This window comes from Copadichromis virginalis, linkage group LG4 (assembly GCF_057382275.1).
Source record: "Copadichromis virginalis isolate Kocher_CV1m ecotype Utaka linkage group LG4, C_Virginalis_male_GT1.1, whole genome shotgun sequence".
NCBI classification, from domain to species: Eukaryota; Metazoa; Chordata; class Actinopteri; order Cichliformes; family Cichlidae; genus Copadichromis; species Copadichromis virginalis.
This window is the reverse complement of record NC_140621.1, coordinates 25,398,592-25,412,461: the sequence shown is the minus strand read 5'-3', so window position 1 is coordinate 25,412,461 and position 13,870 is coordinate 25,398,592. Positions and strand designations below refer to the sequence as shown.

At 38.2% G+C, this 13,870-nt stretch overlaps 1 protein-coding gene across 4 annotated transcripts in view; it reads right to left on the bottom strand.

The window, feature by feature from the left end:
- The window catches only part of pbx4 (pre-B-cell leukemia transcription factor 4), a 28,538-nt gene that overhangs the window by 10,185 nt on the left and 4,483 nt on the right, over nt 1-13,870 (bottom strand). For all 4 annotated transcript variants that reach the window (XM_085454479.1, XM_085454480.1, XM_085454476.1 and 1 more), the window contains one exon: nt 13,623-13,696. In XM_085454479.1, the coding sequence (XP_085310605.1) occupies nt 13,623-13,696 (74 nt within the window). The remainder of the gene's footprint in view (nt 1-13,622; nt 13,697-13,870) is intronic.

Here is a 13,870-nt window from a genome sequence, read left to right as displayed (position 1 = left end):
ACTAGCGCACGCAGGCTTTCAATTAAAATCAGTTATACAGCGATAAAAAGAAACACAAAAATGTCAAGAAGCTGTTGTATTATTAACTGCAATAGCCGGTCGCATGACAGCCACGGGAAGCCGACGGGTAAAGAGATCGGTTGTTATCGGATTACGTCGTTGAAGAGAAATTGTTCATGTTTCCGAAGTAACAAAGACGCGACGGATGGCCTGGATTGCAGCCATTCATAGACCAAATATAACGTCCCAGAACACTCCAGCTCACAGGTTAGTCTGCTCCAAGCATTTACACGAAGGTCAGTGTTTTTTAGTAGTTAATACGTCATTTTCATAACATAATTGGTGATATAGGTTACAAGCAAGAACAGAAATTGTCACGCTATGCTCCTTTGTTTATTGTGCATAAATAGTGAATTGTCCTGACACAATATTGCGTTTCGCTTCTGTTATTATGGTACATTGACAAAAACATATACTTTTATTCACAGGATAAAACAGGTTTTTTGTATCACTAATTGCCCAGTACGATTACAGCATACAATATTATTGTCACTGCTACATTTCTGTGATGGGTACCAGAAATTATTTCCACTACTAATTAATTACCGTTGAGCTCAAAGGTTCTATTAATAAACGGTTAAGGAATGTGTATTTATGACGACAATTTGTGAGACTGGTAAACTTATGATACGTACGATGGTCTTTCGTTCTACACGGTGCATTTCAAGGTCCTGCACCCATCCGTCGGTAAACTGTACCTGGGCTTGTTGCAGTGACCTGAAGTTACTAAACTTCATGAGTGTATGCACTCACTCCAAGAACCGTATGATTATAAATATGCATATAAATATGCTAAGATGAGATAGCTGACTTCATCTAACTAGCAAATGTTGTCCAGGCTACGTTGGTGATACAGTTTTTTTTAATGTGTATGATATTTTTGTCATGCGATTTTAAAGCTGGTCCTACAACCGCATCCAAGAATAACATGCAGCTTATCTCAGAACTGTCGGTGAAAATTATTCTTGGAGCTAGGTTTAATTGAGCTGCATTTTAAAGAGGTGCAATTTCACAATTTGTGTATATTTTCTAAGTTCACTATTTTGTCATGTGTTGAGAAAAACACAGATTTAAAAATTACATGGTCTAATATTTACATTTAGCATAACTGCAACATTATTTTTTCGTTTGTTTTTTTTAAAGACTCGAAAGGACTTGAAATTCAAAGTTTCAGACTTGTGACTTGACTCGGACTTTTACACCAGTGACTTGAGACTCGACTCTGACTTGCCTGACATTACTTGAGACTTGACTTGAGACTTGAGGATAAAGACTTGAGACTTACTTGAGACTTGCAAAACAATGACTTGGTCCCACCTCTGGTCTCGAGCTGAACGTTTACAAACTGTTACATTTTTTGGGAAATCTTATACATTATATTAATAACAATGCATGAATTAAATAATCGTTTTTTATTGCTGTGATTAAAAGACTGAATTTAAAAAATAGCTATGAATGCCTATTTGACTTTAAAAGGAAAGAAAAAAAATTCTGACAGCAATTTTTTCTCTTTTAATCTTTTGACCATAAATGATTTAAAAATAAATAAATAAATGAAAATACATTTTCTGTTTCCCATCACTTTAAAGTGAATATTCTGACTGTTGGTCACAGAAATCAAGCCATTTAAGGACATCAAAAAAACAAAAAAAAACAAAAAAAAACTAAGGAATTATGATGCCCCCCCCCCCCTCCCTACTACTAATAATCTAACACACCTAAGCTTTTGCACAATAGTAAAATAAATACATTTAAGGTCATATTTACATTATGATTGGAAATATTGATTCATAGTCACATATAAAACCAGTACTGTAACCACATTTATGTTGATCTTTGTAACTTGAGACTAAAGGAAATAAGAAAAAGAAAAAATTGAAAACAGACAAAGTTAACAGGGATTTTAAGGGAGACAGATTCTACGAGTATGGATGATGAGATTAATCCCTGTGGAAACTGAGTGGCATTAGGCACTTGTCTTCCTTAAGGATTACTCTAGTTTGTCAGCGTATCAAAGTTCAGTTCTTATGAGACCTGTGAGTCTTTACTTGGAGTCCTTAAGGGCCGCAATGAAAAACAAGTTTTCCGCAGCTGTGGAGAAGTCAAAGCTAACAAATGACTGGAGCTGTAGTGTAGGGTAACAGATGTGAAGAAATGAGGACAAAAACAGTTTTGCTTAAATTTTCCAAGTGCAATGGAGCAAATGAGTTTTTTTCTTTTTCATAACTTCTTTTTGATAAATGAGTCTGTTCCACCATTTTACAAGGCCGTAAGTAGTCAAGTGTCCAACTTTCCCCATTTCCTACCCTTCACTTTTTTATTTCTTGTTCCTTCTTGCCTTTTTCTTTTCCCTCTGCTTAGGTCTCTTCTCTCTCCAAGGCACATTCCTGCTCTGCTGCTCCCCCATCTCAGGGCTCAGGAATGCAGCAGACCCAGCCGCCTGAACTAATGACCCTGATTCGCCCATCTCTTTCCCTCCTCTTTTTCCTTTCTTTTCTGTAATTCACAAACGAACTGTACAATTTTTAGCTATGTGAAGTATATCCAAATTGCATATCAATGGCAAGATCTTTTTTGTATCCAATATATTAATGGTTACGCAATTATTAGTGTTGCCTAAGTTTTATGTATGCCGATTATAACTACATAACTGTGTAGTTATGCTTTGTTCTTTACAGCCCATTTACATAGATGTACAACTGACCTACAGTTAAGAGGGCAACTGTGGCTCTTGAAGCTTCTCACCTCTTTCCCCCTCCCTTTTGCCCCCACTCATTATGGCCCCCCAGCTGTAGCCTAATGCCCCTACATTCCCCTAATTACTCCAATTAAGCTGTGATTATCCAGAATCACACTCATGCACAGTCTAGTGGTCTAGTGGTATTATAGCATCTGTTAAGATGAGTTAAGATACCACGCAGAAGAGAACACCATATGACACAGACACATATAAAGACTTTTTAAAGAATAATTTAAAAAGTCCTTGACTCTGAAGCCACCAATACAACTCGTGAAAACTAGAAACAACAAAGAGTCTTCAGGTCTGAAAGCTGGCTGCATATTAGAACCTAAACAGTGTTTCCATTTGATCAAATGTATCCCAATACCCGACTGGGTCTATTACCGAGAAGCTAAAACTCAGCAGTGCTATAAGTAATAATACTTAAATTCACCTTTAAAAAATAAAAAATAAAAAATAGTACGACTGCTTAAGGCCCATACGCTGCATTCAAAGATCTTAGAAATCACACTATTATGCACACGTTACCAGCCAAGCTGGGCGGTGTGGTATTGAGAGACGAAGCGAGCAACACATACTATGAAATATTCAGGGTATCCAGCTGGGCTTTCACTGCATACATAATCATTCTCATTTCTGCACAGCCAATGTGGAAATGGTGTGCTGTGCAGACAACACAATATATGAAGTGCTGCAGGTAAGGGTGAACAACCTAACCAGTAGTATAGTGCTGTACATTAACTGTAATGCCTTCCACACATAGGCATAGATAAGGCTTAAACGTAATCAGTATATCATTGCTCAGCTCACAGCACAAGCTTTATCCTTGTCTGTCTTTTCCCTCGCTAGCATCCCCTTTTTCACTCCGTCTCCCCAACACACGTCCCCTCCCCCCTCCCTTTCAGCGCACCCCCCTCCCCACACACACCTCCCCCAGTGCCCCCCACCCCCCTGTTCTCCATTTCAGTCGAGTTCTCCATGTGAGCCGCAATCCCTCATGCTGTCAGCCCCCCCCCTCCTTCTCCCTCTCTCTGTAGACAGACAGGATTAGCATTTTAATTGCATCAGCTCCCTTGGGTATTCTCAGCCTTTCACTGGGAGAGAGCAAGGGAGCGGGAGAGAGAGGAGGATAGAGAAGGGAAAAAAAGGGGGAAAAAAGGTAAGGAGAGAGGGTAGAAGGAGAACCAAGGAGAATTGAAAAAAGGAGTCACAGGAGAAGATATGTGTGCGGGAGAGAAAGAGACAGGGGCCACAAATATACAGAATCCAGAGTACAGACGTGCCAGAGAGCGAGGGAGCCAGAAAGGGGGAAAAAAAGATAGGACTGTGAAAACATCAGTTTTTCCTTTCATTATACGGAATTCAGATAAAGAGAATGGCCCATAGAAAGACTTTTTTTTTTTTTTACAATGAAAAAAAAAATTGCTACATAAATATGCTAATTTGACTTAAAAAAATGCAGAAACAAATCTCAGCACCAGCTCTGGTGTTATGATAGGTAAACCCATGTATAAAAGACTAAAACTGACTGCAAGTGATAAAATAGCACCTGCGTAATAGAAATACAGTGAAGGGAAATAAGAAGTGGGGCCAATCTATCTATTAAACTACTCTTTCACTATTTTATCAGATGAAAAATAAACAAAACCTCTGGGAAAAATAAACTTCTTCTTGAACTACGCATGACACCAAACGGCAGCTGAAAACCCTCCAGGTTGACTGATTTGATTTCCACAAATTATTTATTAAAAAAAAAAACAAACAACAGTACGGTAAATGCAAGTTTGATGAAACTGGAACAGACTCCTAATTATCTTTTGTTGGATGAGTTTGACTTTCATTCTGCAGAAAAAGAGTGAAATGTACTATTTAAGAGACCAGTTTTCAAACCATGGAATGAAATGCAAACTTTCTATTAATTAAATCCAGATCCATATATGCAATATGACAAATAGTTACCTGGATGCCAAAAGCAATTTCATTACAAAACCATAGGTTATAATGATTAATGTCAATATTCACACCTAACCTCTTCTCTGTGTGAACCATTTTGATTTACCATGCAATTTTGGTAAAAATATGGGTTGCTCAAAAAGGAAAAAAGAAGACCTGTGTGAACAAAACTGTGCCTTAGGCAGGTTGAAAAATATGGCACTCAAACTGTAAAACTAGCATTAAAAATGAATCACTTCCCTGCTGAGTTTTATGCTAAATGGGCGATGTATAAAAAAACAAAAGTGAAAAGTGTAGTTTTACACAAAAATATTCAGTTATTCTTCTAAAAAGGAAACGTTTTGTACTATTCAGTAATTTTAAGCTTTTTCAGATACAGGATTAATCCTGTAATCGAGTGAGTGATGGCATTTTTTCCATTAGGTCATATGTTACACTTACCTCAAATTTCTTCACAACTAAATTCAAGTAAACCCACAACAGCCTTTGACAAGACATGGATATGCTTAATGCAACTAGAGCTATATTTGACCAAAGAAAACCAGACTTGACCAAAACTGAACCTACTCCTCAATTAAGTGTGCTCTACCTGATTTATTTACAACAATATTATTACAATTAATATTTCAGTCTTGGCATTTTATACTGAAGTTGAACTTACCAGTTTGTTTGAAAGTTTACACTTGGCTTTTTGATCATATTAACAAAATTCATCACACCATTGGCTTCTTTGACAAATTGTGAATTGTTTGGATTTAAATCAAATTATTGATTAAGTAAAAGGAATTAACTACATTTGAAGCTAATACAAAGAGCTAGATATAAGTTGTGAAAACATTAAAATGTTAATAAAAACCATTCGTCTCCAAAACAATCAGGTTTTTTAGGAAGCTGAACAACTTAAAACATAGGCTGTGCATACAACAACCTGTTGTGCTGCCAGCAATGCATAAATATGTTTTGCTACACTTAATTTATCCTGGTGTGATGGCTACGTAGAGCCTATGGCGTAGCCTCGGCAAATGGCCAATGCCATTGCCAGTATTTGTACCTGTGCAAACTGTGGACGTGGTGAGTATAGTTACATTTCCAGGGAAGTGAAGTCAGGTTACAGTTGCGACATACCTACACTTTTCTACACATTTTACACAGGAGTATAAATCCTCTCTTTACCTCACCCATTCAAACCCAAAGTTTAGCTATTAAAAATAAGTAAATGCTAGCAGGTACGGCCTGGCTTTCCAAACATTAAACCTGAACTCTGATTGTTTTGTTTTTTTTAACTAAGAGATTTAAATGAGAGAGATGGTGATTTAAGTTTGTTCAATCAACTAAGTGTATGCAACCCGCAGATATGTTTCTGTGTGGGTGATAAGAAAAGAGAAAAGAAAAAAAAAGAAAAAAGAGAGAGATATACAAACTACATTTTAAAACCATTGAAGTGAGAAATATAATACAGAATAATATGAGGTTTTCTTCAATAATGAATGGCAGGTTTTCTTCTGTTACTCTAACAGCTGGCACAAAGTTTAAGTTTTTATGGAATGAAAAATCTATTTTTAAAAATCTTTTTAGATTTTAAAAGAAGTAAAAAAAAGAAAAAGCTTTCTGCAAGAAGCCCCTAGCTAAACTGTGATTGCAACTTTTACAGACTGACCAGGGTGCTCCTTCGGACATGAAACTGACACGTTCAGATGCCATCAGATTAATAGAAAGGAGTGCATGTCTGAATGGGGCTTTAATGAGCCCAATCCATATGTCCATTTATACTTTAAGCAGCTCACACTAATCAGCATCTGTTTGGGTAGTTTACAAGAGTCCTGTAGCACACAGCCCCCCACACTGACACAAACACACTGAGAGGTAAGCATTTAAAGTAAACACTGTGGTTTTACGAAGGTGTGAATTGGAGAATTCACACCTTTAGCAAACAACACTTCAGTCCAACACATCATCAATCAGCCCTTAATTAACTAAACAGAGAGGCTTGGACAAGGACAACAACAAATGCAACACAAACACTGAAGGATATCAATTGTGTTGTCCCTTAATGAAAGATCAACAAAGCTTTTCTTTCTCTAAAATCTATATTTGTATTTTAGGTAAATAATGAAATTAATTTCTGTGACAACAATTACAAACGTAAAAATTTTTTTTTATATTGTATATATCTTAATCTGAAATATCAACTGTCAGAGCTGGACAATGTAACAAATTTGAATGTAATCAATGTTATGGCTTCCAACGACTATGAAGACAAGAAAATTGGGACTAACTATTGCTTTTTTGGCTTTTCAACACAATGCACTCATTTTGTTTTGAGTTATTAATCAAGCACAAGCATTTCCTGGTACATTTTAGTTCCTACCCAAAAATCCAATGATTATGAAGAGATCAAAAAGATCTATTTAGAAGAAGAAAAAAAAATCTACAAGGTTTCTACAGATGAATCTGTGAATCATTAACAGTTGTCTGTAATTGCTTTGGCCTCCAGATTTCCATGTTTTACTCCAATTTCAACACTGTCCAAATGAGTTATTAATTGGCCATCTCCCTACCAGCATAAAGGTCAAGGAATCCCTTTGTTAAAACAATCGATAATCATGTAAACTAACTAAGATTACAACTATTCACCAACTTTTGGCATAACAGAGCAGTCATGCTTAGAGATCCAGAGATAAATTTTCAGTCCTTCAAATGTTTGCATGCTGAACAGCTGAAATAATCGAAATTTTTGAGGTCAGTCTGGTTTGTTACCCAACTATCACCACAAAACATTGTTTATTGTACATATTTATGATTTCAGGGGGAGGGATGTGCGTTCCATCTCTGCTTTAAGCTTATGCCGATAACACAGACATTAAACAAGCAGACTGTGAGATGCAGTAGGTATACTGGTATTTTCTCACAGCTAGTCATCTGACAAAGCGTGAATTAAACTTCCAGCACAGTTTGTAACCAAACTGAGCTGTTATAGGAATGAATAATACAAGATGTTTTTCTAGACAACATTTTATTGGCAATAAGGTACAATACCTAAAATCTGTAATGTTTAAAGTGCATATTAAGCACAAGCGAGCAGCTGTAATTACATCTCTAATATATCCTGAGTCCAATGCATTTCTGCACATAACAAAAGACAGACATGGAAGAAAAATTTTCTAAATGTCACAGGAGGAAGAGGAGGATGACGAAGAGCACCTAAGCAGGAGGCTTGTTATAGCACTGCTAGGATCTTTCCCCAGTCAACTCTCATCAGGCCAGCTGCCTCCTGTGCTCATTAGCACAGACTCTTAAGGAGCTCCTAAAGACTTTGTGAAAAATGAACGCTCATTTGAGAGGTCGTTAATTTGCACTGTTATGCAAATTAGGTGGCAATTAAGCGATAGATCAGAAGAGCAGTGCCCATTTATAACAAGTGAACAAGCATTATGACACAGTCAGATGGTGCTAGAGCGAAGTGAGGCTACATGGTTAGTCTGAACAGGTTCAAAGTTCCACCCTTGTGAGGAACAAAACCACTGTACCTATAATATGTTTGGCTGGTCACGATAAGAATATAGCAATGTGTTTTACAGCACTATGGATTGAGTCTGTTAACCTGCACGCACAAAGATTAGTCTACATTACAACCTGATACTGAAGCGCATACCAATCATGTTCCCAGAATATGGCTTTAATATACATTAACCAACAGTGGTACAATAACTAGCTACACTAATGAAGGCAGCATCCCAATGCATATTGCTAATCTAGGGTGGAACGCATAGCCCCTCCCTCTACCAGCCCTGATGTTTCTATTTCTCCTCTGCATTTATGACATGGTGTGAAATATACAAACATACTGTCTGGGACAGCAATGAGCACTGCTGCAGAGGGGTGGAAGGCACCCATCAATTGTAATTAATTGTTAATTAGTCAGGATTAGGAACTGGGCTCTGACACTCTCCCACCCCACCACCACCAAACTAGTGCAATCCAGCTGAGACCACATTTACATATCTTTAATTAAAGAGATGCCAGCTTCCTTTAAGAGCAAACCCTAAAAGAAAAGTAAGGCGCAGGCATGCTGAGAGGGAGGGCAGATGAGAGGTAGGAGACTTCCCTGTTAATGATCCTCAACAAACACTGATGGGTTACCTTGTTTGGCATAAAACTGATTCTGGGAACTAGCATGGCCTGTTACCAATATTGAAGTAATTACAAGTGTTTCGTTTCAGCAGCAGTTCTACCGGTTATCTCGCTTCAAACAAAAACAAACTAAACATAGTAGTCTTAACAGCAAAGCATTTGGCGAAATGCTTGATCTGTGTTGTCCAATGGTCTCAACTTTTCCAATAAACCCACTGTTCTGGCCATAATGTGTAAATTGTGTTATTAAAACAAAACAACAAAGCACACTCAACCCAGAAAAAAAGGGGTACATCCACTAGAGAAAATTCTCATTTCCACCAAAGAGAAACCACTCCCACTGGTGACAACTCTGTCAGAAGGGCCTTCAGAGGGGAAAAAAAGAAAAGAAAACATACACTGAGAAGTCCATTGGCCCGCACACCATTAGGCCTCTGCTGAAGGTTGGAGAGCTCTGACTCCCCAGTTAGAGTTAGGCTATGTGCGTGTGGGGTGGGGGTGTCTGTCAGGGCCAGGGGTCTGTGTGATATTAGCCGTCTGCCAATCTGGCTTGGGGAATGGACACCAAGTAATTACTCCTTCTCTTACTGCCTCATCAATCTCCCTGTATCGCTCCTGCACCCCCTCAACACACACCCTTATCTTTTTTCATCCTTTTCTGCAAATGAGCCAGGCAAAGAAAAAAACAAAACAATTGAGTGGCAGGACAACACAAATCAAAGCAGATTCCTGAAAAGCCCATCTAATAGTCCTGTACTAATGCATAGTGAAGGTAACTATGAAACAGACTTTTTAAAAGAGAAATCACTGATTTTTTTTGATCAAGTGAGAAAGAAGTTCACCTATTCTCTTTTCAGATTGGACAGATGATAGAACTGAAAATGTAAATTTGGTAGTTTCACCTACATTACATTTTAGTCACAATCAATTTCTTATCTTCTTAATGCTTTTGAGTTTAAAAGATGCATGCTTCTCCTCATAAAAAATAATGAAATGCTTCCCTCAGGTTTCTAACAACACATAAAATGTTATGGCTGTTCAAAAATGGGCTCTCTGAAAACTAATAATAATTAAGTCTCTTTAATGAGGCATGGTATTCACTAGACTTTGAAGAACTGTACTCAGTCTGTAGAATACAAACATATAAATCATTCATGTGGTTCTAAAAGGGATTTTCCTTTACAATAATGGGAATATTACCAACTTGATTACACCACTGTGTGACATTCTGTTGTTAGATTTTATGCATGGCCAGGTCCAAAACAAAACGTTTTTAAAATTAAAGTTAGATTTCTCAAGTTTATAAGGTGTTTAGCCCGGTGGCAAATAAACGTGTAACAACTATGTGCGACATTTACTTGTGTTGTTTCAGTGTTTTTACAACAACAACAAACAGGTCATAATTCACTTAATATGTCAGTGGGTCCATTTGGATTGTGAAATGACATTGTAATGCAAAGAAGTACCTTGAATAATGCAAATAAATTGAAGGTAATAATTTAATTAATGAATTAAAGGACTCTCGCCCGATGACTGACTGAGGCACAAACACTGCACTGGTGTGTCATAAGTTATAGGTAAAAGATAAGGCATGAACAACTTTAACAGTTTATTAAATACCTTAAGAGCTCTGGAAAGAACAACAATAATTATAAACATGGGCATGAGTTATAAAATGCCTGAAAATTAAGACTATTCTAAAAATGGAGTGACTAAAAAGTTGTTGTTTTTTTAAATGTGCAGGAAAATGGATTGGAAATGTGGCAGAGCCAAGCACCAATTAACCGGTTCCCATAACGCATTGTTTGAATACTGGCACAACTGGGCACGTACCAGAGTAACCGGCTCAGGTTAGCATCACACTGGCTAATAAACTTGATGTTAAATCCTTTTTGTTGTTGCTGAAAGGATTGATGGCCCATAAGATTTGATAATAGATACTTGCATATGATTCACATCCATTAGGGCCAACAATTAGGGGCCAGCAATTTCAGTCTTAGCCAGGTAGGATGGTAGTTAGCTTCTTATAAATGGTGGCAAACTAACTCATGGCACTATGCCACAGAGTTGTTTATCAGACAGCTTATCAACAAGAGTGGCAAGTGTTGGAGTGTGAACTTGTCCAAGTGAGTGGGAGGAGGGAGAGGCTCATTATACCGCTGTGTTGTCTCCAAGCCTAAAAACTATACAGCTCAAATTTCACTTGAAACTCTATTTTTGTTTTCATTTAAAACATTTCCAAAAATAAACAACGTGAATGTTCATGCTTGAAAAACAGGGACTTAAGAAGGTTATCAAAACAGAGTGAGTGACAGATTCACTGTTGTCATGTGTAAAGCACAAGGAATGCATAAAAGTGAGGAGAAATGCCTGAAACATGCCCGAACTGAATTTAAAAAAAAAAAAAAAAAAAACTTCTGAGAGTGAACTGCAGTAGCTTGTGAGAGATTTTGGCATAAGCTGTCCCATTGCACCAAGAGCTATTTTTACAGCAAATACCCATGAGAGCAAGGGGGAACAGAACTGAGTTGAAGCAAAGCCACTGGTTCTCAACTTTGATAATTTCTAGTCTCTTTCCAAGTGCTTTAATATCTTTTTTTTAAGTGTATCTTTAAAAAAGTATTAACAAGAATCAAATTTCACACAGACGGAGGTCATGTTTAATGTGAGAGCTCAGGACAACGCATGCACTGTTGAAAATAAGGGGTGTTTTGGGGTGGTGGCGGTGGGAGGGTGGGGGATACTGGCATTTGCGCAGAACATTTCCTTTACAATGAAAACAATCTAACCAACTGCAGCACTCAAAGGAATTCACCTCCCATCCCCCATGCCCCACCTCCCCTCCTCCACCACCACCATTACATTACCATATCAAAGCCCCGAGTTCAGAGCAAGTCTTCTCTTTCAAGAATGGGAGCGAGGCAGAGAGCGGGAGGGGGAGAGGACAAGACCGAGGCAGTAGGAGTAGACCCAAGACTGAGTTCGCTTTTATCCCTCTTTGGTGTGCGAGTATATGTGCAAGGGAGACAGAGTGTGTATGCGGGTGTGCCAGCTCAAGTCTATGTTTGTTAGCAAGAAAACACTGTAGAAAAATCAGTGGAGATACTAAAGGACTACTGACTGAGTCTTTCACAAGCTGCAATGAAGAGAAGTCAATTCACATTCCAGAGGCAGACAATGGGGCCTACAGGGGGTCTGAGTAGCAGTGAAATGCCAAAGCAGGTACACAGTGCAGTTAGGAGGGCACTTTGTGGCAGATGGCCAGCAGAGTACAGGCAAAGCCACAGATCTCTATTTCTCTTTGGTGCCATATTCACCTCAAGCATTAATCTATTGTTAACCTACCCTTATTCCTTGGTCTGTTTTTCTGCTCAGTTTACTGTACAAGTACTCATAGACCCTCTCTGTAGTTTGCAGGGAGACTAAATGTGAAAATCAAAGTGAATGGCATTAGGGTAAATAAGACCACTGGTTGCCTGGGAAACAGTGTACCCTGCCCCACTCACTCAAGCCTAGCCTTTACTTTTCTCCAATCACTGGAGAGCAATAATACATTATTGACAGAGGGCCACAACAGGCAGCAGTGCAGCATTTTCAAATTGTATTTGAACAACAGAGGCTTACAGTTAAAAGATACACAAAGACAGAGACAGAGAGAAAAGCATACAGAACACACGAAGGGAGAGAAACTGACAGAGAGAGTCAAGGGGAGAAGATTCGAAAACCCACACCATTCAAACTAACATAACCATCAATCTGCCATCCATCCCTGGCCTCCTCCTTTGAACGACACTAAAATCTGTCAGATAGCTGACTGGAATAGCTAACAAGATGAGAATAAGCAGCGTGTTTACTTTGAATACACATATACGTAGGTAATAATTTGCATCAGATTATGTGTATTTTAAAGTCAGCATTATTTGTTAAGATGGTGTCACAGTAGTAGCTTTTTAATGTTGTGTTTGGGTAAGAGTACTGCATTTATATGCATAGCAATTTATTCCAAATATACAATTACCCTACACTGTGTGGTGTAGCAGTTTTTATATAGTGGTGTAGAGAAGAAAATCTTTGTACTGAAACGGCATAACAATTTGACTGTAAAGCAATAACCCCTGTGAAGTTTTTCATATCTGCCGGCTTCTGAACAGCTGTGCATAAGCTTTCTATCTGGAACAGGTTTGATTATTTAAACGCAATATAGTGGTTTGTACTAGTAGTACTTGTAGGTGTTTTCCATGCCTTAATATAACAAACATTGTTGACATCAAATCAACTGAGACCATTTTTTGTCCCAAATGTTTATCATCTGGGAACTTACCAAAATGTAAAACTGTGACTGTGTTGCCACAGATGAAACGTGGTAACCAAGTTACAGTCCAATAAGTAAGATAACAGTTGTTAGCATGTTCTGCAAAAGGTTCTGCAGGACTCAAGTTTCAAAGGCACTAATCCACTAAGAATAGTTTCAGCTGGTCAGAGCAAAGTCTGGACGGTAGCCAAAAATAGGTTGAAGAAACTGTAAATACAAGGCCGGAACATACAACACTAAAGCACACATAACACACACACAATGTGTGTTTAATACCTGACAATAAATACTATCAATACAGTTGTGTATGGCACCATTATAACAATAACTTGGTGCTGGGGAATCTGGAAAAGATGCACTACATCTCAACACTGCTACAATTTGTGCAGAGTGGAGAACACAGTAAGGAGTGAAGTAGAAACTTACCCGTCTTCTCTTTGATCTCACAGAGAACACTGAAGAGGGCTGGCTTCATTCTGTGACAGTTCAGGGCATGCTTCCTGTAAAAGAGAAGAGGGAATAAGAGGGGGAGAGAGCGAGGAGGATTACAATAAACAGACCTCCATCTCAAGTCATTCCATGTCCTCCTCTATAAAACAGGTAGAGGAGCTGTATGTATTATGAATAGAGCATTTCAAGAATGCCATGCAACTCAGCGGGACAGAGTCATATTG